Below are 26,267 nucleotides of genomic sequence, written 5' to 3' on the forward strand. Positions count from 1 at the left end.
TGGAAAACAGACATTCACAACAAAAAACATAGAGTAACTAAAATCATACATACAAAGTAACAAAAGTAAATGAACAACTTGGACTCCACTAAAGACTGGGAGCATTGACCAGGTGCACCGGTAGGGTAAGCGTCCTCTACTTTTCTAGAAACACCCGCAGAGTTGCTCATAAAAAGTAAAGTCTGGGGTAGACAAATGAGGAAAGGAAAACTATGACCCGTTGAATACATCAGTTTTCATGGTGCTGATGGATACACCATAAGAGTCAAAATGGGATAAATCAGAAACATGCATGTCAAAACCCTACTTATATGATATTAAAATAATTTCATTCAGGAAGCTTTCTGTATTTGAAGATTATTTAACCTTTGCATCACTAGATTTGCTCAGAAAATTTTCAGTAGAATGTTAGAAAAATGAGGTCTCACTCACCACTTTTAATGTTTCCATTACTTTACATGTTGAAAAGGTAATTTTCAAAGTTTCACTGTGAATTCCTAGGACAAATGACATCTTAAAGTTCTTACCATTGCAAAGCTTGGAAAATAGGGCTTTCAAAATCATTATGCTAATTATACAATGATTGTACAAATTCTTCACAAAATTTACTTGAATAAATAATACTGGAAAAACTACATTTTCACCTTTTCTGCTAAGTGATAGCATGGAGGCAAATTACTCGCACATGTTAACAATATTCATGAACTTTAGTTGTAAATTACAAATATGATTTTATAGTACACATTCTTAGCTTAATTTTGACTACTCTTGATCAGAATTCACACAAATGATGCAGTAAATTACTATGCATAGAACAAAGTTCAGCGTGTTTTTGGTACTACATGTACATAGGGAGGTGGCCATTTGACCTGAAAGTGGTTAGTGAGACCCTAATGAGGGTATTGACAGAGTTATCTGCCCTTGAAATGTTGCTTAAAACAACAATTTTGAGCCATTCATGTTTCAAATCATCAACCTATATATTATATATGTTAAAGATTGCACCATTGTGGAATTTTTTACCACAATGAAAGTAAAAGAGCTCCTCGTATAAAACATGAATAAACTTGACTTGAACCAGTACTTCCATTAGCAAATGTGAAGTACATTTCCGGATGAAAAAAAAAAAAAAAAAGTTGTCCTTGTGAATTAGTATGAGAATCTAGGTCATGTGGAAAGACAGAAAGCTGAATAGAAAATCTTTTTAATAATCAATCACATAAAACATCAATAATCAGAATTAACAATATCACAGTTTTAATTTGTTAAATATTAGTATTAAAGTCTAGAATAATAGTTGTTTTGAAGATGGAAAATATCACAGCTAGCCCCATAGGGCAAGATGCTATGTTTTGCCATGATGGTAATATTCTATTCATTGTCAAAGTCATTGATGACAATGTAATGTTTCATTGGAATACAGAAATTCTTAAACTAACTGCAGTAGTCTGAGATTAAAATTTAACCGACAATAAAAAATAAAAAATTGCCAATAAAATACTAGTTCACTTCATAACATACTGGTACAACAAACTGTGTCAACTTAGATAATCCAAATAAGTTTAGAGGCTGACAATGTTTGGGGTGTTTCATGATGCAGAAAAACCCACCAAACAAACCATGCCTTTTTAGGCCTACATATTTCATATTTTTATGTAACTATAGTCCTTTTAGCATACAGATCTGTATCAAAAGAGTAATCTCCCACATGAATCAACCAAATTAAGAATGATAGCTCTCACAAAGCAGTGCAACAACTGAATAACAAAATAAAACTGGTTATGTGGTCTGTAACTATTTCTCAATAAGAAATAAAGATAAATATTGTATTTTTTTAACATGCATGAATCACCTCCTGTCTGATTTATAAAGACTGCTTCTTAAGGAGGTAGACCTAGGGTAAGGGACATAACTCATAACGTCAGTGATATGTTTGTATCATATTCAATTTCACCAAAGCCTATCAAGCTTTCATTTGACACAGAATGAAATCAATCTAAGTTACTTTGATGCTTACATGACATTGATGTAAAATGCTGAATACAAATGTTCCAATGATTTGTAAGGGTTGTGTCCCTTACCCTAGGTCTACCTCCTTAAATAGCACTGTAAGTACCGGTATTACTTGAATTATAGAAGAGAAGCATGAATATTGACTTTTTGGTATGATACATTGTATTACATGATTGATTGATTGTTGGGGTTTAACGCATGAGCAGCAATATTTCAGCTATTCTCAGGCGATGAACATGAAAGGGATGATAAAATGAACATGAAATCATTGAATTACAATTTAGGTTACCAGTACACACCGTATAAGTGGTTATTTTCATGGTGATTTAATTTATCGCTATATTCATGGTTTAAGTTGGAATGTGAAATATTTATGAAGATAAAATAAAGTCAATCATCTTTGTCTTATTCACTGAACTTGTTTTTCTGTTCTGAAAATTACATTTAAAAAAAATCCAAAAAAAACCAAAAAAAACCTGTCCACTTCTTGAAGAAAAATGTGTGAAATTTTCCACACACAAAGTAAACTTATACAGTATACTAGGATTCAAAGATGGTGTTAATTGTGACATTCTGCAAAAATATTTTGTGAAGCAAAAACATACAAGATAAGTATATCAATCTGTCTTTTAGTCTTAACACCCAAGGTTCAATTCAAGGAAAAGACAATAACAATTTAAGGAAATAAATAGTTAAATGTCAGTCTTTGTAAGAATCAGGCAGTAGGTGAAACATGGTATGAAAAAAACCCCACTATTTCGATAGTGTAATTTGACTTTTTAATGATCAGAATCATGGGGAAAAAAACAAGATTTTTAATATCATGTTGCAGCATTGAGATATTATTTCATTGAAATGCACTGTAAATGAACATGGCAGATAACTATCAAAAAACCTCATTTTTCTAACATTCTATTGAAAAATTTACAAGCAAATCCAATGATGCGGAGATCAAACAGAGAAAGCATCCTTCAGTGAAATTATATTGTCTGATCAGTGGGGTTTTGACATGCATGTTCCTGATTTTTCTATTTTGCCCGATTCTTACAAATACTTACACTTAATTGGGGGAGATAGGTGTTGTATCAGTTACTAAAATTTTCTTTCTATAGGCTCCAGGCCGACTAAATAGTAGCAATTAACAATAAAAACAAAACTTGACAATAATATCAAATTAGTACATATATTATAGAAATCCTCATTGACAAACAAAACATTTTAAAAATCTGTGTCAAACATTTTGAAAGATGTACAACATCAATAGTAAAATATACATAATCAGTCCAAGCTATAATACATCTGCCCATCACAATGCAGTTGAAAACAACTAGACATACCCTACGTCTGTCAAAGCCTTCAAACTAATAGACCTTATTGGGAAAAGTATGCTACAGCCATTAAAATGTCAGAAGTATAGGCTTTTTGTCATATCTAAAATTAATGAAATATCTGATTGGAAGCCAAATGTGCAGCACTTTTATGACAGATGTAGGCTGCTTTTTCTATTTTAATGAAAAAGACTAAGCTGCTAAATCTGATTTTCATGAATAAAAACCAGAAGGCAGTTGCTGGAAAACTGAAAAGAATTAAGGGAAAGAAAAAGATACCTACAGCACTCAAGTTTCATTGCGATATATATTTCAAAAGTACAGTATTTTTCTTGAAATATACACATACATAATGATCATACAAAATCTTAAAATACAAAAATGGGTCAAAGACAGAAATTGCTGGTTGACAAAAACAGGAAGTAGAAGTGTGACAGACATGAAATTGCATCCAAGGATGTGGGACCCCATACTAAAGTACCAAATATCTAGTAGTTGTGATTTATAGTTTCTGAGAAAAATGTTAAGAAAATATTTTCCCCACCAGCCCACCTGACCTTCATCACTTGCAGGAGTGCAACCCAGCTAAGAATTAGGGTTGGAAAATTTTAGCAAAAACCTACATGTAGAACTTTTGAATGAACTTGATGTACCTCTACTTATGGCTAACTAAGACATGGTTTGGGTTCTCATGTTGCCCTCATCTCCTCTGACACTGCCTCATTACCAAGTCATATTGCCATGTCAGTGAGTTAAATAAAAAGGCCCTCTCTCATCATTTTTCTAGTTATGACTCTATAAATGTACCCTAATCTCTGCATATCTCCGCAAAGGGCATTTCAAGTTTTATATGCCTTCTTTACGTGAAAAAAAATTGATAACAAAACATTAACTTTTAATGGATTAAAATAAAAAAACTTTTCTTTACAAATCAACAGTTAATCTAACACGTACTTATAATATATACTGTATATTTTGACATATTTATAACTATAGCACCAATAAAGAAACATAATAATAACAATGTCATCACAGATAAGAATAAAAATTACATTATTACATGTACCTGTATATAACAGCACCTTAAACATTACCCTGAGACACATCAATAATTAAGCAAAAATATTAATTCAAAGTTTTTGAAAACTATCACCATACAAAAGTCACACATTTATATATTTATACTGGTACCCAATACATGTTCACTGTCATCATTCTAATAATTATACAATAGTTGCTTATAAAGAGGGCATTACCATGATAAATTGACTGCCCGAGGACAGTGATATTGCCTGAGACCACAATAATGCTTGAGACCCAGTCAATATCGCTGTTCCATGGGCTGTCAATTTAACCACTTCTAACGTTTCCATTACTTTACATGTTAAAAAAGTAATGCCTTCTATATCAGCAACTATTGTGTTTATTTCATTGAAGAAAATGAGGATCTAGGATTTTTTTTTATTTTGGCCTTGTTGAAATCATGTTTATTTCGCCATATTTACATTGACAACTGCTTGATCACAAATTGAATAAAGGGGTGTAACTCTAAACTTGCTACCGGGCATTATCACATTATGGTATTGACTTGTAAAACTTTTTACTGCAGATTAATCAATACAATGTAAAAAGGTTTTATCCAACTGAAATAACTGATTTTTCAATGATATGAAATAATAAATTGAAAAAAACCTTTCTCACATTAAAAAAAAGTAACATGTATTTGGTACCCACTAAGACGATGTCAAAATGAATTTGTGATGAATATAGATATTAGATATAAGTAATGATTCTAGAAGTGTAAACACCATTCTCAATCTAGGAGAAATATTTATTAAAAAAATCCTCTTTTTTCTGTATACAATTTCTAAGCATATAAGATTATTTAATATTTTTTCAACAAGAGGGAGTTTCTCACGCTCATCTTTTTGAGCGGCTTTGCTGCGAGACGAGATAAGCATGAGAAACTCCTTGAGTCGAAAAAATATTTAATAGTCTGTAAATCGCTGTTTTAATGAATCATAAGGTATTAGTTTTCTTTTATTTTCAGTTTTCCTGACCTAAATATGTAAGTTTTATAAGTGCTGCAAATTTCCTTTGGGGACTATATTTCGCGACATGCTACGTGACGTCACTTATGTTGTGCAGCTGTGATTTACATCATTTGAAAAAAAAAATGGGTTAATTATGACGGTCGCGTTTAAAAATTATGGAATAATTTTGGGATTTATTCATTTTAATCGGGTAAGTTACTGTTTTTAATCTTTTTCCATTGTACACTAAAAAAATATTGCCACAAATTAGCCATTATTTCATACGCAGTAAACAAACAGACGGTTATTTGGGTCGTCAAATATTCCTACGCTATTGCTTGTATGTCACACGAGGACATAGAAACTGGCAATAATTTTCATCCTCACTCGACTGGCAAGAGATTGAAAATTATCATATAGCAAGATCAAAGGGATTTTAAACAAAATAGCGATAATTAACAATACTTCATGTAGAAGCATATATCATTGTGGAAAGGAAAGAGAATATGAATCAGCTGTGTGAGTATGGAAAACTGATTATGTGTTGTTCAATACAGATCAGCTGTCTGTTGGAAGTATAGACTGGATGATAATGGTAGCAAAATCTATAATATCTTCTGAAGGTACTTTGGTGATCACTTGCAAGCATTCTATTATCTAAAATTACACAAGAAAATGTAATATTATACTTTGATCATGGCTCATTAAAGAATAAATAGAAAATACATGAAGATTCACATGTAGTTTTAGGTACTGGTACAGGAACTTATAATCATATAGCATCTGAAACCAATTCATCCATTTGAAGCCCAGATAATTGATTTGAAATTCAAATGAACAGACACTCAGACAATGTGATTTCAATATACAGGCCACTAGTTTAGTGATGGTATAATATGATAAAAATTGTCAAAGCGTACAGTTTAAAGTAGTACTCAGAACTTGTTGTGAGCACAAGTAAAATCCATTAATATTCTCAAAGTTGATTTAGAAAATATAGAAAGAAACCAATCCTAACTGAACCTTGACTAACCAGAAATTCATCTACCGCTAAGCATGACACTGCTTAAAAGTCCTGTTTTCATAGTTAACGCATTGTCTAATATAACGTCCTTAAAAGGCTTTGAGATCAAAACTGTGGTTGATTTTGGATTGCAAGATGAGCAGCACGGGAGTAATTGGGTGTGGTTTGTGTGTGTGTAAATTACTGCCCACCTTAAACAAATGTAAATATGTAAACAAACACACGTAACATTCTGATATGTATCAGCTGTTTTCTTTCATTTCAGTAGCGTGAATGAACATCAAATTCATATTTAATAAAAACATTAAATGTTATGATTTAGGAAAGTTATATTATATTCTGTAAAAATCACTTACACACGTACATGTTAGCACTCACCATGTGTGCAATCAAGTATGAAAACAAGCAATAACAATTGTCAATGAATGAAACCTGCCTGTCCATGTCTAGACACTGTGACCTTATAATGCAACCAACTACTGCAATATCTAACATCATTCTACTTCATTCGCCCTTTCCTTCATCATAAATAAAACAAAGCACTAAGTTTCACAAGTGACCTTTTCAACTGACATAGCATAAAGTGTACAGCCAAATATGGACAAATATGGCGGATCTAAGGTTACCATAATAGGTTATGAAAATGTAAAATAAGTACCATAATAGTCCTATTAGAATTGAAAAAAATCTCGGCAACTCCAGTTTATCATTGTTTTACCAGGGGCTGACCATTTATGCTGATATTTTTCCCTTTACTTTCGATTGGGATGAAATAATTTATTTCTTAATTAAACCTGTGTAAACTGAACAAAACCTTCTGTTTGAAAGGGGGTTAGTTTAGACAGGTTTCAATGCAGTTGCAATGGGAAATATTTTCCATACCTCGTCAGACCAAGATACACTAACATACACTGCTATGAGAACTATTCTCCATACCTTGTCAGACTGAGATACACTAATATACACTGCTGTGAGAAATATTCTCCATACCTTATCAGACTAAGATACACTAACATACACTGCTATGAAAAATATTCTCCATACCTTGTCAGACTGAGAACCAGTAACATACGCTGCTGCTCCTATCACAGACACTGCTAATAGTAACTTGTCAGATTTTACTTGACAAAGTGAACGTCTGTAAGTAGATAAACATGTTATTTTAATTCTTAAAATGAAATTATGAATCCTTTTGAACAACTCTGAGAAAAGATTAAGTATTGCAAAGTTACGAAGAATAAGGACAAAAAAATTGGCATTTCATAATAGTAGAATGTATAGACAAACCTGTTTTCTTGACTTTCCAAGGAGAACAAACATGTTTTGAGATTCATTCTACATACCTTGCACTACAAAGTCTTGTTCTTGAATTCAATATTTTTATTCTGAAGAATTCCAAAGAGTCTTGAGTAATTAATGACTTATTATGTTGAAAGTTGACAAGATTTTAGCCAGTAGTAACTAGTTCTGATGTAAGTTAAAAAAGCTTAAATATAGAAATTTTGGCAATACCATGAAGTACTTCTATATATCTCATGGTATCAATTTAGGGCTGTTCCAACAAAAGATATGAGGTACCTGGGGAAGGCACTTTTCACAAGGGAAGTGACCTATAGAAGTACTATTGATGTTTTTTTATTAAACTTTATATTTTGTCAAGAGACCTGAACACCCACCCATATACAAAGAATAAAAGTGTCTTCCCCCATCTCTCATATGATTTACTGAAACAGCCCTTACGAAGTTTGTCAAAATTTCACTATATGGTGGATTTATCAGATCTTCACAGTTATGAAATTGTATTTTGATGGAACCCCACGAATAATACTGTCAATGTATTATTTTCATAATTGCCAATTTTTGCAAAAATTCATGCAACAATCTCCAACTTGACACAGAGGTAAATAGAGACATTTTTCAGTAAATACATACGCTTCTTCTTGTGATGGTGTCTGATGTTTTATTGTAATTTGGAAAAGATTGTTGTAAATTTCTGTGTACTTAAGGTAGACCACCTCTAAAACCTTTAATGTCATTTCATGATAGACTTTAATATCACTTTCTGGCTCATTGTGACCTGAAATTAATTAAAATTACTGATTGAAAAAAAGATGCAAAGGTTTATTAACATACTGTGCTATCATGCTGAGAAATATGACATAGACATAGCCTATAACTGAGCATCCCAGTGACTTAAATACTTTTCTTACGTTTGTTAAGAAAGTAGGCCTAGGGTAAGGGGCATAACTCATGAAATCAGTGATATGTTTGTATCATATTCAATTTCACCAAAACCTCTCAAGCTTTCAATTGAAGCAGAATATAATGAATCCAAATTAATTAGATGTTTACATAAGATTGATGTTAAATGCTGAATACAAACATTCCAATGATTTTAAGAGTTGTGACCCTTACCATTTCTGTCGGATACCTATTCCAGTTTGATTGAACATCTACTGTTAGCCTCACATGGCATGCTTGTTAATAAGAATGTTGAATTCTATACTGCACTACATATACAAAAGTATTGGACAGAAAAATAATCAATATTTATTATCTGTACAGTAGATTGGGGTAACAATCTTTTTTTCTGTTGGTAATAGTATCATAGTTGTAATTTAATTTCGACAAACAAATGTCAAACTTTTTTTTATTCAAAATATATTATGATGTGTACAAAGCACAAGATTTCATTCTTAACAAACAAACATAATTTAAAACTCTATCAAACCACAGAATATTGAGTTAAATATATTAAAATGATTTCATTGTACAATTACTTCAGTAGTACATGTATCCCGAGGACAATAAATAAATTTCATATGTAGAAAATACAATAACTCACCTAGACTTTCCAGGATTGTTTCAATATAAACTAATGTGGAAGGCATTGTAACTTGAAAGTTCAATGTTTTGAGAATCCTAAGTTCTGACTGTAAGATACTGTCATGTGTGTACCTGTGTCCTCCTTCATTTAATAATCTTCTAGCTTTTGATACTGTAACAACCTGAGTACAATGAACAAAATAAATATTTAAGTAGCACTCCATGTAAGAATCATGCAAAATGTGCTTCATGACTGGAAAGCCTACAGATTTTTATTTTTGATATTTTGTTTAAAATGTGAAAGTAAATATCAGGCTTTCCATACAACCTATGTTCTTATGAGATAAAAAATATATAGAATGTGCTGTAAAATTCAAAAGAGATAACTCTGTAAATGACACTAAAATACAACAGATTTTCAATGTGGATTATCTCCTTGGAGCAGACAGATTTGAATGAATAATTATACATTTCATCATAAAGACCAATAAAGCAACTTAAAAACAAAAATAAAAAAAAAACCCTGTATTTTTGGGTGTATTACATTTTACAGAATTTGCATCATTCTTTCAAAGACTGCTACTTAAAAACTGTTAATGGAAGCTTTTAGCATGTAAAAAATGCTAGTTGTCTCCATTTGATTGGGATTCTTTTAATGAAATCAACTAATGAAATGAAAGTTAGCTTTTTGTCTTACAAATAACAGTCTTAATTAAAATCAGACAAGAGGTGATTCATGCATGGCAAAAACCCACCAAATTCATCATTATTTTCAATTCAGAAATAGTTACAGACAACATAACCAGTCTTAGTTTTTCATCAGATTGTTGTACTATATATAGATAGTGTAGTAAATTTGGTCTCACTAACCACTTCCGGGTCAAATGGTCATCCCCCTATGTAGTACCAAAAACACACTGAATCTAGACATATGCATTGTAAGTGCATTATTTGGGTGTATTATGATTAAAAGTAGTCAAAATAAAACTGAGAATGTGTACTTTAAAATCATATATGTAATTAACTACAAAAGTGTATGAATATTGTTTACATGTGTGAGTAATTTGCCTCCATGCTGTCAGCAGAACAGGTAAAAATATGGATTTTCAGTATTATTTATTCAAGTAAATTTTGTGAAGAATTTCTACAATCATCGTACCATTAGCATAATGATTTTGGAAGCCTTATTTTCCAAGCTTTGCAATGGTATGTAACTTTAAGATGTCATTTGTCCTGGGAATTCACAGTGAAACTTTGAAAATTACTTTTTTAACATGTAAAGTAATGGAAACGTTAGAAGTGGTTAGTGAGACCTTTGCACTTCGCAAGAGTTATAGTTCTTGATCTGTGATTACAGAGAGTTGTAGATTGAAAATAGGGATAGATGGACTGATAAATAGGCAGACAGCATGATCAATATATACCTCCATTTTCTAAATGGTAAGTATAAAAAGGTCAATGATTCTGATACAATTTCATTCACTCGGAGACCAAAACTGCTGTTCTTTAGGCTAAAAAAAAATATGCTAGGTTCTCAGGCCCCGCCGCATCCCTAAAAACCCTCCCGTATCTGTTATGTTATTTAACATTGATCATTAAAAACGAAAGTTTGTCTTGTGTCTCGTGGTTCTTATTTCTTGCCACATCTTATATTCCAGTAAAGTTATAATTCCATAGAGTATTTTATGTAACTTCTCAACATCCTGTATGTTTACAAAAAAAGAAAACTTGCTTCTGAAAAAAAAAAAAAAAAAAAAGCCTCCCTCCGGCAACATTTTTTTTTTTAAAAAGTGGCCCAAGAACCTAGGCATTTTTTTTGTATGGCCTTAACATGGTAATGATCTAGAGAACCATACAAGGAAAGTGGAATGAACCTTATAATGTGACGTAAGTTTGCTGGCTATCTGACAACATGAAACAAGTCTGAGTGTTACTTGGTTTTTGATTCTGTCCATAATAAGCTTCCAGTCTTTTGATTGTGTTTTTTTCTGTGATCTTGTGATATGGGAGTATAAATCATCAACATGTTTCAGCATAAACCTGAACAAAAAAAAAAAATTGTTCATCACTCCAACTGTTTCTTCCAAAAAAATTAATAATTACTGCTTTCATGCAAATACCATGATATAATTGCATGTAGTTTTCTAATGTTTTTCGATTAAAATATTCAAGTAAATATTCAATATTATACTCTGTCTATTGAAACCTGGTTTAACCCACCTTATATTTTGAAATGCCTGTACCAAGTCAGGCCCATTGCCAATTTATACAGACTTTCCATTTAGACTATTCCTTTTGAACTTGTGGATTGTTATGGCGTATCCATCTGCACCATGAAAACTGATTTATTTAATGTATCATTGTTTTCCTTTCCTCTTTCTTCTACCCTGGACTTGACTTTTATGAGAAACTCAGCTGGTGCACCCTGCCCCTGCTCCCAGTTTTTAGTGGAGTCCAAATAGCTTATTTACGTTTGTTACTTTGTATGTATTATTTTGGTTATTTAATGTTTTTGCTGTGTGTGTCTGTTTTCAATGTCTAGTCTTTGTCCCTGGATTACATTATTTTGATTTCCACTCGAATCTTGGTTCTCTTGATTATTCTTGAACTTTATCCTAAAGATTTTTTTACTTCAATAAATTTGTTATTACGCTTCATTAATTTTAAAGTCCAAGAATGACTTAGGGCTTGTTGAAACTTTATAAAGCAAAACATATAGGTTCAAGTCATCCAAGGTAGAGTATAACCTGGAAATAGTTGAGTCGATGATTGTGTTTGCGTTTACACCATTGTTGTGTTTGTACTTGTACATGTATTTCACTTTACAGGAAACTTCATGATGTCTTGTGTCGCATTAGAAAATATTTTTTTGGATGTTTTTTTTTTCATGTTTTAAATACTGAATGGCACCGAGTGTTTTAGGGAAATATCCTTTTAATTTTGTTCTACATCAAAAACGTCATAAACTCATAACTTGCTGCTTTGTATAACTCACAATCAGGAGTATCATCAAGCCATGTGCTCTACATTACCACAATAAAATTGCAGATTCACTAGCCAAATGAATGTAGTCATTGCAATAGACTTATTATTGTCTGTTTGATGTTTAATCAAATGTTCAGATACCATTAAAATTCATCTGTATTTTTTTTATATTTTTATCAGAATGTCTGATATGACTGTTAGTGTGAATTCCAACGTGAGATTAATTTAATTCATTTTTTTTCACCACACACACACCATTTTGGATTAATTAAATACACAAATAAAGCCATAAATAGTGTCAAAAAATAAATTCAAAAGCCACACTAATAGTTGTAAAAAATACTTCAATCATAGTAATAAAGCAATCAGTTTTCAGACCAATTAGTCGACTTCGACACATCAGGGTTGATTAACCTTGAAGTCCTATTGAGGGGACTGATTGAAAACCTTGACTTATCTGAGATTTTGATTCATCTGAATTGGACACATCGAGGTTTGACCCTATTACAAATATTTTGCAAACCTATCAAAAAGTTCAACAGCCAAGAACTTTGCCTCTTCTGCTAACTTCAGTCTTTCACATGTCAAGAAAACAAACTCTGCAGAATTCCCTGCTTTAAATAGACCCTGAAAAGTACATTTAAATCTGTGTAGAATATGTTTATATCAATTATAGCACTATGAAAGAAAAAAAATCCACATATTACGTGGGACGTATTAGGCAATAAATAAATTTATTTAGGTATATGGGTAAAGTTATTTTTCATTAGAAACAAGGGTTAAAATTTACTTTCAAGAGTGGAAGCTATCTTGGACTTCCCTAGATTCGAATCAATGATCCACTTTGAGCTGATGGTCCAGGGCCCAAATAAATGAAATTTCAAAGTTCCTTGGTCAGAAATTGAAGACTGCACCAAGGACTATCCTAATTTGAACCCCTAGTGTGTGGACCAGTCCAGTATTGCATTTTTCTAGCTGTCTGATTTTGCTCTAAGGTTGTCTTGGTTCATTTTTTGTAATGATTTATGTAACCAGATAATAGATTTTCCAAAACTCTGTTGACTAAGACTTGACTTGTTAAAAAATAGTAAAAAGCTTTATGTGTACAACGGTGCTCTTATAACCAATGATCTATACATGTAACTATTAATCACTGGAATTAATATATACTTCACTGTGTTAAATTTGGTGAACTTGCCTCATTCTATTAAATTACGAGTTTTACTGTACAAAGCCTAATCAAGCATTCAGGTTTATGTAAAAGACAAACTAAAATATCACATATCATTATACATGTATATATTTTTAATACCTCAAGCTTCCATGAGAGATTATTCAACATTTTTAGAATTAGAATCAGGTTTATGAAAAAGACAATATGACATATCATTTATATATTTTACCTCATGCTTGAGAGATGATTCAATATTTTTAGAATTAAGAGATGCAAGAGCTTTAAGCCATTCCTGTAAGATATCTGGTGAAATACCATAAATCTTCTCATTAAACAAAGGTTCAGTTGGAGTACCAAATATTTTGTCCATATAATCTCAATAAATCTCTTTTTTTAAGGCAAGCAATTCTGTAAAAAACAAGAAAGTAACAAAATAAAAACAAAAACTATAAGAGTTATTTCAAAGAAGATATGGTTTTTAAAGAAGTAAATTTCTATATCAGAAGCAGCTTAGCCCAGTGTTTTCTATAACATCTGCCAAAATGATAGACAAAATTCAAATTCAGAGATTTTCTTCCTCTTTCATTAGGTATGATCTTCAATATGATACACATGTAGCAAGTTTCAAGTGTCTTGCAAAAAGTAGGAACTGTTATCTGTGGTTTTCATCGAGATATGAGCTATGTTCACTTATTAGGGTGTAGTATACAGTTACATTTGGTCCTTGGTCATTTTGTATGTCTTCAGATGACAAATATTTTTTTGTTTCAGTCATAGTCATCTATATCGATTGTGTGCATTAGTATATCACTAAATTCGAGAAAAAAGGCTTTCTTCGATAGTGTTGAAAACCATCCTATTAAGGCTATTTCCAAACATTTTAAGATTTGAACATTTTATTTATGAAAAGTACTCTAAATGAACATGTGTTCTGTTGAAGTATTAAAAAAATATTGACTGTTGATATGGTTGTAATCCATAAATTTCTGTGCAAAACTTTAGAATGTTTTGTACATTAAACTGCTTATTTAATTACCACTATTAATTTATGCAAAATGTTAAAAAATGCTTTGACCTGTTACCCTGGTACCAAAAAAAAATTTGGAAAAAGTGAAATTATTTTTTTAAGTGGAATTATTATTCATTCATAATTTATTATGTCAGTTGGGTCCACTATATGAGCTATATCAAATGCTTATTTTACTTAAGGGACCCCATTACCTATACAAGGAACCAAAAGTTACCCTGTATATAATAACCATGATATTAAACATATGAAGAAAGTTTTTTTTTTGAATTATACTGCAGTTAACATTATTTATAGTTTACATACAAAATAAATCAAGAATATCAGCAATGTCTTATATATGTACAGTCGTTTGCCATGAATGAGTTCACAAAATGGCGACATCGTCAAAACTCACAGACCCCACCAACATTATTTTGTCTTACTTCCTTGTTGAATAGCTAAATACAACATGGATTTTTCCCTGCACTGCTCTAAACTTTGAATCGCCTCTCAGCAGGTACCCGAATTTTGGTTATTCCCCTTTGGTAAACAAAAATATCGTCTGCTTGGCAACATGGCTCGGCACGGAAAAGAAATGACAAAGAAGCAAAAAGAAATCATAATTGCCATGTCATATGACGGAATTTCCAGCTATAAAATTGCTCATGCAACCAAACTGAATAGCAGAACAATTCAAAAATTTCTCAAGCGGTGGCGGAAAGGGGAGACATCGAAAATTTACCTCAAAGTGGAGGACCTAGGAAGATGACACCAAGGGACGACAGGATTTTGTTTCGGTCAGTAAAGTCCAATTGTAGACAAACATTGAGAGATCTTACTGCTAGATTTAATGCTAGAACTGGATGTGATTTGCCTACCAGAACTGTTTGTAGATGATTATTTCATGAGGGGTACAAACGCCGGATCGTTTCCTAGAAAACCACAATATCTGTGGTAAATCGTGAGAAACAGAGACCTTTTGCCGAGAAAAACTTCACTGGACAGTTCAAAATAATTGGTCTTCCATCATTTTTAGTGATGAAACAAAGATAATGTTGGGAAAAAGCAATAAAATTTATGTCTGGTACAAATCTACCGAAAGATTACATCCAGAATGTATTGATGTTCGTGGTGACTTGGAGGCTAATTGCGGTGCATCAATGTTTTGGGGCTGTATAACGTACTATGGAGTGTGGACTCTTACACCTGTGCAAGGAAAGATGAACAGCGAAAAGTATATATCTGTTCTTGATGATTTTTTGTGGCCTCTTGTTGCTTTGCACTTCTCAAATCATTGATGGACTTTTCAAGACAATGCACTTTGCCATGTCTCGTTGCGGTCAAATAAATGGAAGCAGGAAAATGATATAAATACTTTACCATGGCCACCTTAAAGTCCAGATATCAATATTATTGAAAATGTGTGGAAGGTGGTTAAAGCTCGGGTTCAAAGAAGGGTAAATGAAATATATAACGCTGCTGACTTGGAAAGAGTGGTTCTTGACATTTGGATTCGTCTACCTTTTCACTACATTAGAAGCCTTTACGCTAGTTTGCCCAAGAGAGTACGGACTGTATTACGTTCATATGGACACATAACAAAGTATTAATGTTTTCATGTAAATACATTTAAGCTTTTATAATAGAAATATGCATGGTATTGTTGTGATTTTATTATCAAGACAGTTCGACATCCCATTTTGCGAACTCATTCATGGCAAAGGACTGTAGATGCTGACAAATGAATAGCTAATATTGACATATATTTCATAAATGAACTAACAGTCAGGAAGTGATTATTTGAACTTAAAATACAGATGCAAAGTCTGTATTATAGAGAGTCCTGCATATTCCTGATGGTCTATAGGCATCAGCCATGTAACAACATCAGGGTGCATTACCTACAAAGTTCACGCAAAGATGCATAGGGTTGGAATGGATACAAGCCCTTCAAACGGGAATTTATTTTTTGCTAGAAATTTTTATTGTTTGAATTTTTCTATTTCACAAATTCTTTCCCCATATGGATTTGGATGTCAAAAGAATAGGCCTGCAGGAGCGCTAACAACAATTAAATGTGTTAAAAAGAATTATTCATCTCATTATTAATTTTTTTATATATAGTTTTATATTCCCAGTTTTAACCTATTTGTTCACAGATTTCAAAAGGTTACATCTACGAAGAAATGGTCAAAACTTACTTATGATTGCAAGCTAATAAATTATTAGGTATTAAGTTCTCTTTCTCTCTTCTTTTCAGGATGTCAACAAATGTTATTGGAAAACAAGCAGACGATATTTACCCTTACGTTGTTTCGAAAAAACACTTCCGGTTGATTCCGAAAGTTCAGTGTTTCCGGTTACAAAAAAAAATACGGCGACTGACAACCACTGACCATGTAAAATTTCCATACATTACCTAGAGGTTTTTAGCTTATATCCTGTAATACAAATCTTCAATTTATACTCAGTTATATCAGATATTTTACGCACCCTGATGCACTTAATTGAAGCAGGTTGAAATAGTCAGATATTGGTCCGAAAATTTTAAGAACATCCCATGCGTTAGCACAGAAGTACTTTTCAACACGTCGGATATTTACATTTTCGTCCAAGATTTTAATACAATTTTTTTTAAACATCAGGTAGAGACGATTGACTTTGACACCAGACTTAAAAGTTCTATGACTTGTTAGTGAGGCTGTGACCGTGTCCAACCAACATAAAATCCATCAATTTTTAAGCACAGGGGCCTGCTCCCACTATCAAATATGCAGCCCGACTAGTATATAACACAAATAGTAAACTGTCCAGTTGATTAAATGTGATAACAGTCATGAACCCATTAATAATTGCTGTTTCCGAATATTATTGACGCAAACGGGATGTGTGGGTGATTAGCCTGAAGAGGCTCCCCTTCCATGAATACATGGATGAGAAGCCACTGTCATATATTTTTTTTATATCTCCTGAGCCAAATTTCTAAACTGGCAAAGGGGATTAATTGCAATACTGGTATACCAGTGTTGTGCGCAATACTGTCTAGTCCAAATAATCACAATTATGCCCAATTGATTAAGTTTGGGGAGTGGAATTTATTTTCATTTTACTTTGTCAACTCTCTTTGTTAGTGAGACTTAAAATCATGCAGCTCAACAGAATGCTTCAACAAACATTTTTTTTGGCTTAAATACCAACATGCTCATTAATGTTATACCATTAAGTGGAAGCAGGCTCAGTAATGTATTAGGTTTTTCACATCAATTAAAAATTATGTACATACAATTTCACAAGTGAACAAATTAATGCATGTTACAAATTCCATTTTTGTGAGTTAAGTCAGTCTCATATGCAATCATAAAAACATCTTAATACTTTCTGAATTTACAGTACATATGGCATTGACCTGACATTTTCATCCTGGTGGGGTTGTTGTCTCTTTGACATATTCACCATATCTATTCTCATTATATTAAATGCCCATGTCATTACACTCTGGTCTTACCTTTATCAGTAATATTCACTTTATTCTTTTCCAGACAATGGTGGAATCCTGATGACTGATTAGTTGTAAAGAGATATACACCACAGAGACATGGAGGCAATTTTCCTATTAAAATTGACACACATTTACAGATGAGTGAAGACGAGCAAAAAGATTTTCACATGAAATCATCTACTTACTACCAAAAGTTTTTCTCATTTTGGCGTAATTGCAAATTTCATGATCAAATGAAAACGAAAAACTTTTATATTTTAATATTATTTCTTGGTGCTTCAACATTGTCCCTGTGGTTGCTAAGCAACCCTTCACCTCATTTACATACTATTGTAACTCAAACCCATATTCAAATTAACAATATTAAAAACATTCCTCAAAACATTCGGACCTCAAACACTGAAGAATACAATGTTGATCCTGTGTTGTTAGAAGATTTAGGATTCAGTGAAGATGATTCCTACGAAGGGAAACGGAAAGGCATTGATGACTTAATGATAGGGACTGCCATTAAATCAGGGCAATTTGAGGAGAGCATGAAGTTGATACAATCCTTTCACAAGTGTTTACCATCAAATAAAGTTCTAATCTACAACCTAGGAATAAATCATTATGAACTTCAAAAGGTAAGCATGCAAAAAAACATGTTGATCTGTATATTGAATAGAATATTTATACACTGATAACCTACATGTTCATGTATGCATTCCATTATATACAATATATTGTATGGACGTATACTCATTGGTGGATTTTTTTGAAATATATTTAAAGGGAGAGACCACCTTTGCATAAAGTTAGGCTCTTATAAAAAATCATACACATGTAACCAAAAATAAATAACCTTCAATGTAAAATGCACAAGGCCATACATAGACTTTATTGATTTTTACTGATAGTTTGGTTTGGTACTGATACAAGTATTACATATTAATATGTAAACAAAGAATACTCTACAAATACTTGTATGATCATGTTTTTCTAATCACCAAAATATGCTGTCTTGTCAGGCTTATGATTGCACAGATGATGAAAGAGAAATATTCAAATAGTTTTTTGACCAGCAACACAAACACTCTTAGTAAGCAGTCATTAGATTTTCTTCAGAATTTGACTGAAATACTAGTCTTCCATTTACTTACATGTTGTGCTAAAATCTCTTGTTTTGTTTATTTTGGATTGAAATTATAGGGGAAAAGTCCCAAATTTTCACTTTCTTCAGACATCTTAATCAGTTGTCTATTTAATTCTGCTTTAAAACCCTTTTTGCCTGATTCTTACAAATACCTACACTTAATCACTTTTTAATTAGAGATTTATGCAAACAGAAGAGATAAAGGTGAGCAATTCAGGATTCTTTGAGCCTCATGTTTCTACATATATGTCTTAAAATACTTTTGATTATACTCTTTGTAATTTATCAAATGTGAATATGGTACATGTACACATATTTTTTTAATTTTGATTCATTCTTTTGCAGCTAAAAAAATATTGCAATGATACAAAGAAACATTGTACAGTAAAGGCTTTTGAGTATGAATTGTATCCTTCACATTTGGGAGACCTGGAGTTTCATAGCTATAGGCCAATTATTATACAGGTGTGGTTATTGTTAAAATATACATAATAGACCCTTTTGTGCTAACTGTTGGATAGTTGATGAGAATGCGTAGAGCATAGTCAATATTCACTCTGGCAAAGAAAATTATTTTGTTCTGCCCAAGCCCAACCTAGCGGAAGTGTAAATTGAGCATGCTCATCAACTTACCACAAAAGGGTCTATAGGGATCCTGTCTAATTTTAGGTGGTGGTTCTATCAATTGATGATGCATAAGTAACATCTATCCTGTATCAGTATTCCAGTATTAGGATAGAGAGCATCTTCCTGGAAATGAGGGCACTATATTTGGGTTAGCCAGAAGGACACACATTACTATACCCCACAAACAAATTTTGGGGGTGTATATGAATCGTCCATCCATCCATCTGTTTCTTCATCTGTCCACATTTCTTGTATTTAAAGCACAACTCCTCCTAAACTGTTTGTGTTTTAAACCTTGCAAATGCAACTCCTAAACTCCTCAAGGGATTATGATGAAGTTCAGACATTGTATGTAGATGTGTATAAAAATTTGCTCCCCATGTACTTTTTATTGATGTATCTCCAATATCAGTATTGATAGCTGCTCATTTTATGTAATTATCTTAAAAAGGAAACATAGTTAATAGTGTTGAGTTTATTTCAGGAAATCCTTAGAGACTTTGGAACTTACTTGTTATGGGCAGAACCTCCAGAAGTGTTATTGACAGGACAAATTCACCATTTAATCAAACGTGCCCAGACAGTTGGTTTAGTGGCATGGACCATCAAAGACCCTGTCTCCTCGTTGACTTACACCAAAATGTTCAAGCATTTCAAAGCCAGGGCAGAAGACTTCTATTTTCAAGAATCTGCAAAAACTAGTCAGCTTATTATTTACAACACGAAAAAGATTCATAAAGAGTTGATGTTGCCATGGGTTAAATGTGCTTTAGTGGAAGAATGTATCAATCCAACTGGTGCACAAAACACTGCATGTGATTATGGTAGAAGACCTCTGTTTAAGTATTCAGGTTGTCATAAATATGATATGTCAGCTTTGAATGTAATTTTAGGCAAAATATTCCAAGATTTTAATGAATATAAGACATCAGAAAAAATTTTTGGTGTCCCAACAAGAAGTGTGATACCTCATATAACTGATGGTGGTCAAATGTATATGTCAAATAATGTTACTACAAATTATACAGAAAGACTGAGGTTGAATCAAATACCTTAATATTATAGAACTACATGTTGTAGCTATTTATATTACATGTAGTATAACGTTGGTTAATTTATTATGTATATTTATAATGGGAGTTTATTTGGTTATAATTTAATTTTAGATGTAACATGTTTTCTCATTAGATAAAAAAAATTTGTCCATCATCTCATACACCATACTTTGTCATGTGACTGTGACGTCATCAACCTTTTTGGCTGATTTATTCCTTAAATTTTTTAGACTAAAATTAAATTATAAGGAATGACTGTTATATTTTTTTGGTCTATTTGAAATAACCTCAATGCCTGTGGTGAACACTTGAAAATAACCTGCAACGAAGGTTATTTAGTGTGCACCATATGATTGAGGTTATTTCCTCATAATTTAATTTCAGAAGTAACACGGTTTTTGATGGGATCAAAATTTTGTTTATCATCTGTAATGACTGAGACGTCGACAAACTTTTTTTTAATGATTTACTCGTTGAATATTTTTACTTAAATTAAAAGGAATGACCGTTATATTTTTTTTTCAGTCTATTTGAAATAACCTCAATGCACATGTTATTTAGTGTGCACCATGTGATTCATAGGCCAAAAAATGTAACAGTCATTCCTTTAATAAAAAGGAAGAATTTTATGAATGTCAAATAATAGAATTTTTATATTGTAAAATTTATAGTCAGTTTTATCATCTGTGGTAATTTGTAAAATACAATATCAATAGTACCATTAGCCTGGTAATGATTTTTTTTAATGCTTTAATGAAAGGTTCATGGCAATAGTCTGATAGCTCAATACATTGTTAAAAATCATCTAACTCTGGGAAAGTGATTATTGTGTTGGGCTAATATTTTCTGTTACAACCCTTGAAACATCCACCAAGATAGTTTGTGCCAAACTCTGAGTGATTTTGTATGAGACAATCAAGACAGACTGTGCATGTATATATAACACACTCTTAATTATAACTAAAATGCCATTCTTTCCAAATATTCAGAATGTATCAGTATTCTAGGATTTTTCAGAAATTGAGGTTTCCACAGGAAAAATCCATATAAAATCAACTTTCCCACAGTCAATGACTGCTTTCCTAACAAAACAAATCCTTACAGCATATGAATTTGCCACGGGAAAATGTAACTAAGTGCCTAACTTTCCCTGACCCAAATTTCACTTGCTCCGGGTAACAGGAAATATGAATCCTAGAATACTGATGTATATACTTTATATGTATGCTGATGATATGTTAGTTAAGGTGCTAAAATCAGCTTGCAGGTCAGTGCCATTTAAGTTTAGTGCAATTTATAAAGTTTTTGACAGTACCAGTTTGTTATTGAAGATACATTGTGTGAAATTCATTGTATATAATAAAGTCACATGTAGTAGTTGCTCTTACTGTTTTGAAGTACAAATTAATGATATTTTAGTAAATTTAATAAACCATTATTGACATGGGTAATTTATTGAATCCTGTCTAACTTGAACTGCTTTAGAACTGAAGGTTTTGTACAGACATTTGCTGTGTACATATACTTATTGGTATGTAATTTTGATTGGTCCTGAACTACAAAATAATTCATTAGAACTTTTTTATTAAAATTCTAGTAGACCTCATGGAAATACATGTATAAAATACTGGAAACTTGGGAAAATTTCCTGCTACATGTATTTATAAAACTGCTTTAAATCTCATAACTTTAATGTAATTTGGAAATTAATTAGAATACTAGTATGTAGGAAATATAGATACATGTAAATAGTAGTTTCTAGTAGAGATGTCTGAAAAAATACTCAACTTATACCCTAATATGGAAGGACTGGTGGCCATTGGCCTTTTGCGTATGAAATCCCAATTTTTATTTAAAAAATAGAGGAAGAAAGTAGAATTTTGACCTACAAATTGAGTCTTGCATTTATAATAGATTATATTAGTTGTCAATGCTGTTTTTTTTTTTAAATAAGACTGATTATACAGACTGAATGTTAATGAAATACCCATGAAAGGTTTCATTGATATTTTCTATTATTAGTCAATTGTGAAAGTACAGGTGTAGAGTGATATCCGACTAAACCAAAACCTGAATAATCCATAAACTTGTCTAAACCAGACACTTAAGGAGATAGACTTAGGGTAAGGGAAATAACTCTTGAAATCAGTGATATGTTTATATCATATTCAATTTCACCAAAGCCCATCAAAGTTCATTTGAAACAGACTGAAATCAGTCCAAGTTACTTTGATGCTTACATGATATTGATGTACAAATGCTAAATACAAACATTCCAATGATTTGTAAGAGTTGTGTCCCTTATCATAGGTCTGGGCCAGCACTCCACGGTTTAGTTAAATTTCACACTTTTGGCTAGGGATGAAAAATGACATTAATGGAAACCGGTGGTTGCTATAGTGACTAAAAATGAAGAATCTGTTGTTGATAAAACATTTTCTGAAAAAGGGGACTTTTCAAAGTATTTTGCAACATTTTATATATTTTCAATGTTGAAGGGGCTTTTCTTCAGTGACAATTTGACTTGAATTGTGAAAGTGAAAGTAAGTTAATTTTTTACCATGCTAAATTTAATAAGTGGATTACAAAGTGAAATACCTCAAAATCTAACAGGCGATGCCCATATGAGGAAGAGGTTTTCAGAGGAAAAAGTTTGGACAGTTTCAGGGCATGAAATAAAAATTTAAGATATTTTGCGGGAAATTTGATATTTTAAAAACCTGATTTTATGAACTTTTTTGCATATTTTTGCATGGTTTCTATGGTAACCCTATTTGCTGTGGGTAATTTTTTCCAGAAAATTTTTACTGCACCCTGAAGGCCTTGGTTTGAGCTTTTTCTAGATATATAGATTTACAGATGCTTGACAATTTTTTAAAATGATAAATGTTACAAAGCATCAGATTACAAGACCAAAATTAGGCAATACTACAATACTGTGGAGTGCTGGCTACCTCATTAAGTCACTTAGAATCAAATTAAATATATTTTGAGCTTTGGTAAACCAAGCACCTGTCTAAATCAAACAAATTTTTAAGTCCAGAAGTGGTTCAGTTTAAACGGGTTTTGTAGTGTAAGTTTTCTCTTTATTTTTGTTCTAGCCATACCCCAGATTTTAAATTGGTTTACTTCTGATTGAAGCAATCGAAACTATTATTTATTTAACTTGAGACCTTATAAAATACATGTATCATCATTTCTTTTCGTGTAAAATTGTACAGGTACTTTCCCTGTTGTCATAAATTTAGTATATGTAGTATGTGGTTAATTATAATCAAAGCTTTTTTGTTGTTAAGTTTTAACATATCTTTTTATATCCTTATACTGTTATCTTATTGTTATTTCTTTAATGAAGTGAAACATTCTGTATTCTTATTTATTGACCATATATTTGTCTCAGTCAAGTCATATTTTTATTGCTTCTGTGTCAATAATGAAATTAACAGCAACATTTATTCCACATTAATTTAGAGTATTTAAGTATGTTTCTTCAAAAATCATACAAATTCGCAAGTCTATCCTTTTGAGATATTAAAATGTGAACTGAGAGTAAATCACAGACACCTACATGTAATGGTAAGATTTTAAATAAATGATATCTTTCCAGAGAGTTCCAAGATTTTCTAGTCTTGCATTTTCAAGCAGTATTGGATACCTCCTTTTTTTAGTTTTAAAATCAGCTTTTAAAATCAGTTTTGGCTATAGTACACCATCTCAGAGCACCCTGCTTGCCAATATTTCTTTGTACTCGTACAACACAGTGGCAAATTCCGGGGGGGGGTTCTGTGGGTTGGAATCCCCCTTATGTTGGAATTTTTTTCAAACTTGTGCAAAATAAGCAATAGTCTCGAACCATTTCTTTTCAAAATCTCTGATCAGCCCCTGCAAGACTTCATACTAAATGTGTTTTACATGTGGCCTCAAAAACACTATCTTTATTTTAAGAAATCTCAAATGGGTAACAATTGAAGTGCCCTTTTCTCAAGATTGAGAAAAAGCTCCTGAATTATATCCTGAATTGTTTTAAGGGCTATTATTTATTGTTTCCCCTACCTACATTGTATTACTGGACATGTGTCAGCCACTGATCCAAGGAAAAGTGTGCCTGTTGTATACCCCACAATTTTTTAGCATGAAATCTGAATTTTTTTTATAATTTCTATCCAACAAATTTTCTTGCCTGGCTTTCAGTTCTTTTATACCACCCCTTATTGAAATGTTGGATCTGCTCCTGTGTATTCATGTTATAACATGTGTCATTTTCTATTCCATGTGTAGTATTGTATATAATTGGGAATATGATGTTGTCCTAAGTGGTTTGTTTGAGTTTTTTTCTTTGTAAAGTGTTCTATAATACTAGTCATGTGTCATTGAATGAAAACTTCCTCCTTAATGGGATGAAATAACAACCGAGGTCATGAATTTATGTTGTGCCATCCTTTAATTTTTTCAAAGAAATGAAGTTTAGTCACTGAGCATTTGCTTACATTTAAAGCTGGATTGAAGGAGGTAGACCTAGGGTAAGGGACATAACTCTATAAATCTGTGATATGTTTGTATCATTTTCAATTTCACCAAAGCCTATCAAACATTCATTTGAAACAGAATGAAATTAGTCCTATTTACTTTTGCTTACATGACATTGATGTAAAATAGTGAATACAAATGTTCCAATGGCTTGTAAGAGTTGTGTCCCTTACCCTATGTCTACCTCTTGAAAACAGTGTATTCTTGATGTACCATGTTTTAAACTGATTATTTTTGCATAAACTTAAGGTAAATTATGTATTTTTTTTATATTTTGATATTAACTAGGAAATAGACTTCAATCAATAGTTAATTATACTCCCACTCAATGAGCGGATAGTTTATTGGAAACATGGTTGTCCTTCTGTCTGTTTGAATTTGTCACAATTTTCTGGGCTTCCAATGGGTGGATTATTTTCAAATTTGGTGTGTGACTTTATATGTTGGGCATATGTTGTAAACAATTTGGGAATAGTTGGATGCTCTCTGAAATCAACTTCCTGTTGCATAGGACTTGACCATTTTCACTCTGTGCAATGATAGAGAAAATTTTTGTCACAATAATCTCTGCTCCTAATAAATGGATTGATATCAAATTAAGTATGTGCCTTGACACAGATATAGCATATGTTGTAAGCAATTTTGAGTGCTGTCTAATATCAACTTCCTGTACAAGTTAGGGTATACCTATTACACCCCTAGCACAATGAAGGGAGCAATTTAATTCATATGCCTAATAGTCCATAAAGAAGTAGGTACCTAGGAAAGACTTAGCACACAATTGTTTTGGGGGAGCATAAATATCACATATCTTCAAAGCTTTCAGCTGATATGGATTGGACTAGTTGATTTAAATGTACTATTGGTAAGAAGTATTCAAATGGTTGGTTCTCTAAGTTATAATATTGTTTTTAGTGGTGCAATTATAGATCAAATAAAGATATTTGTTACTTTTTAGAATATCTCTTTTTTTATATATACTGTTGTGTTATTGCATAAATTAAGACACATGTTATGCAAACAGAATTTTGA

General features: G+C 32.0%; 2 protein-coding genes across 5 annotated transcripts; one reads left to right on the forward strand and one right to left on the reverse strand.

The window, feature by feature from the left end:
• Nucleotides 1-1,188: 1,188 nt before the first annotated feature.
• Nucleotides 1,189-16,736, reverse strand: LOC148601294 (cyclin N-terminal domain-containing protein 1-like). Of its 2 annotated transcripts, none has more exons than XM_088554551.1 (8): nucleotides 16,594-16,736; nucleotides 13,613-13,791; nucleotides 12,733-12,836; nucleotides 11,159-11,264; nucleotides 9,244-9,406; nucleotides 8,331-8,475; nucleotides 7,443-7,536; nucleotides 1,189-6,031 (listed from the first exon to the last, which is right to left on the reverse strand). In XM_088554551.1, exons 2-8 carry the CDS (start codon nucleotides 13,751-13,753, stop codon nucleotides 5,933-5,935), a joined length of 852 nt encoding a protein of 283 aa, XP_088410677.1. In that variant the 5' UTR covers nucleotides 13,754-13,791; nucleotides 16,594-16,736; the 3' UTR covers nucleotides 1,189-5,932. The 2 variants fall into 2 exon arrangements, with proteins under 2 accessions (XP_088410677.1, XP_088410676.1); XM_088554550.1 differs by having other exon boundaries at nucleotides 11,099-11,264.
• Nucleotides 16,732-26,195, forward strand: LOC148601295 (uncharacterized). 3 transcript variants are annotated; one of them, XM_088554547.1, is made up of 4 exons: nucleotides 16,732-16,791; nucleotides 17,932-18,517; nucleotides 19,372-19,491; nucleotides 20,138-26,195. In XM_088554547.1, exons 2-4 carry the CDS (start codon nucleotides 18,029-18,031, stop codon nucleotides 20,708-20,710), a joined length of 1,182 nt encoding a protein of 393 aa, XP_088410673.1. In that variant the 5' UTR covers nucleotides 16,732-16,791; nucleotides 17,932-18,028; the 3' UTR covers nucleotides 20,711-26,195. The 3 variants fall into 3 exon arrangements, with proteins under 3 accessions (XP_088410673.1, XP_088410672.1, XP_088410671.1); XM_088554546.1 differs by having other exon boundaries at nucleotides 16,742-16,817; XM_088554545.1 differs by having other exon boundaries at nucleotides 16,745-16,835.
• Nucleotides 26,196-26,267: the final 72 nt, after the last annotated feature.

Source organism: Perna viridis, chromosome 12 (assembly GCF_037379345.1).
Source record: "Perna viridis isolate PV_CMFRI_1.1 ecotype Kerala chromosome 12, ASM3737934v1, whole genome shotgun sequence".
Classification (NCBI taxonomy): Eukaryota; Metazoa; Mollusca; class Bivalvia; order Mytilida; family Mytilidae; genus Perna; species Perna viridis.

Coding starts and splice junctions, on each gene's coding strand:
- LOC148601294 (XM_088554550.1), bottom strand. CDS start 13,753: ATGGACAAAATATTTGGTACTCCAACTGAACCTTTGTTTAATGAGAAG. Junction 12,837..13,612: donor AATCATCTCTCAAGCATGAG/GTAAAATATATA, acceptor TGTACTTTTCAG/GGTCTATTTAAAGCAGGGAA. Junction 9,407..11,098: donor AACTTACGTCACATTATAAG/GTTCATTCCACT, acceptor CATTGTACTCAG/GTTGTTACAGTATCAAAAGC.
- LOC148601295 (XM_088554547.1), top strand. CDS start 18,029: ATGAGTGAAGACGAGCAAAAAGATTTTCACATGAAATCATCTACTTAC. Junction 18,518..19,371: donor ATCATTATGAACTTCAAAAG/GTAAGCATGCAA, acceptor ATTCTTTTGCAG/CTAAAAAAATATTGCAATGA. Junction 19,492..20,137: donor ATAGGCCAATTATTATACAG/GTGTGGTTATTG, acceptor AGTTTATTTCAG/GAAATCCTTAGAGACTTTGG.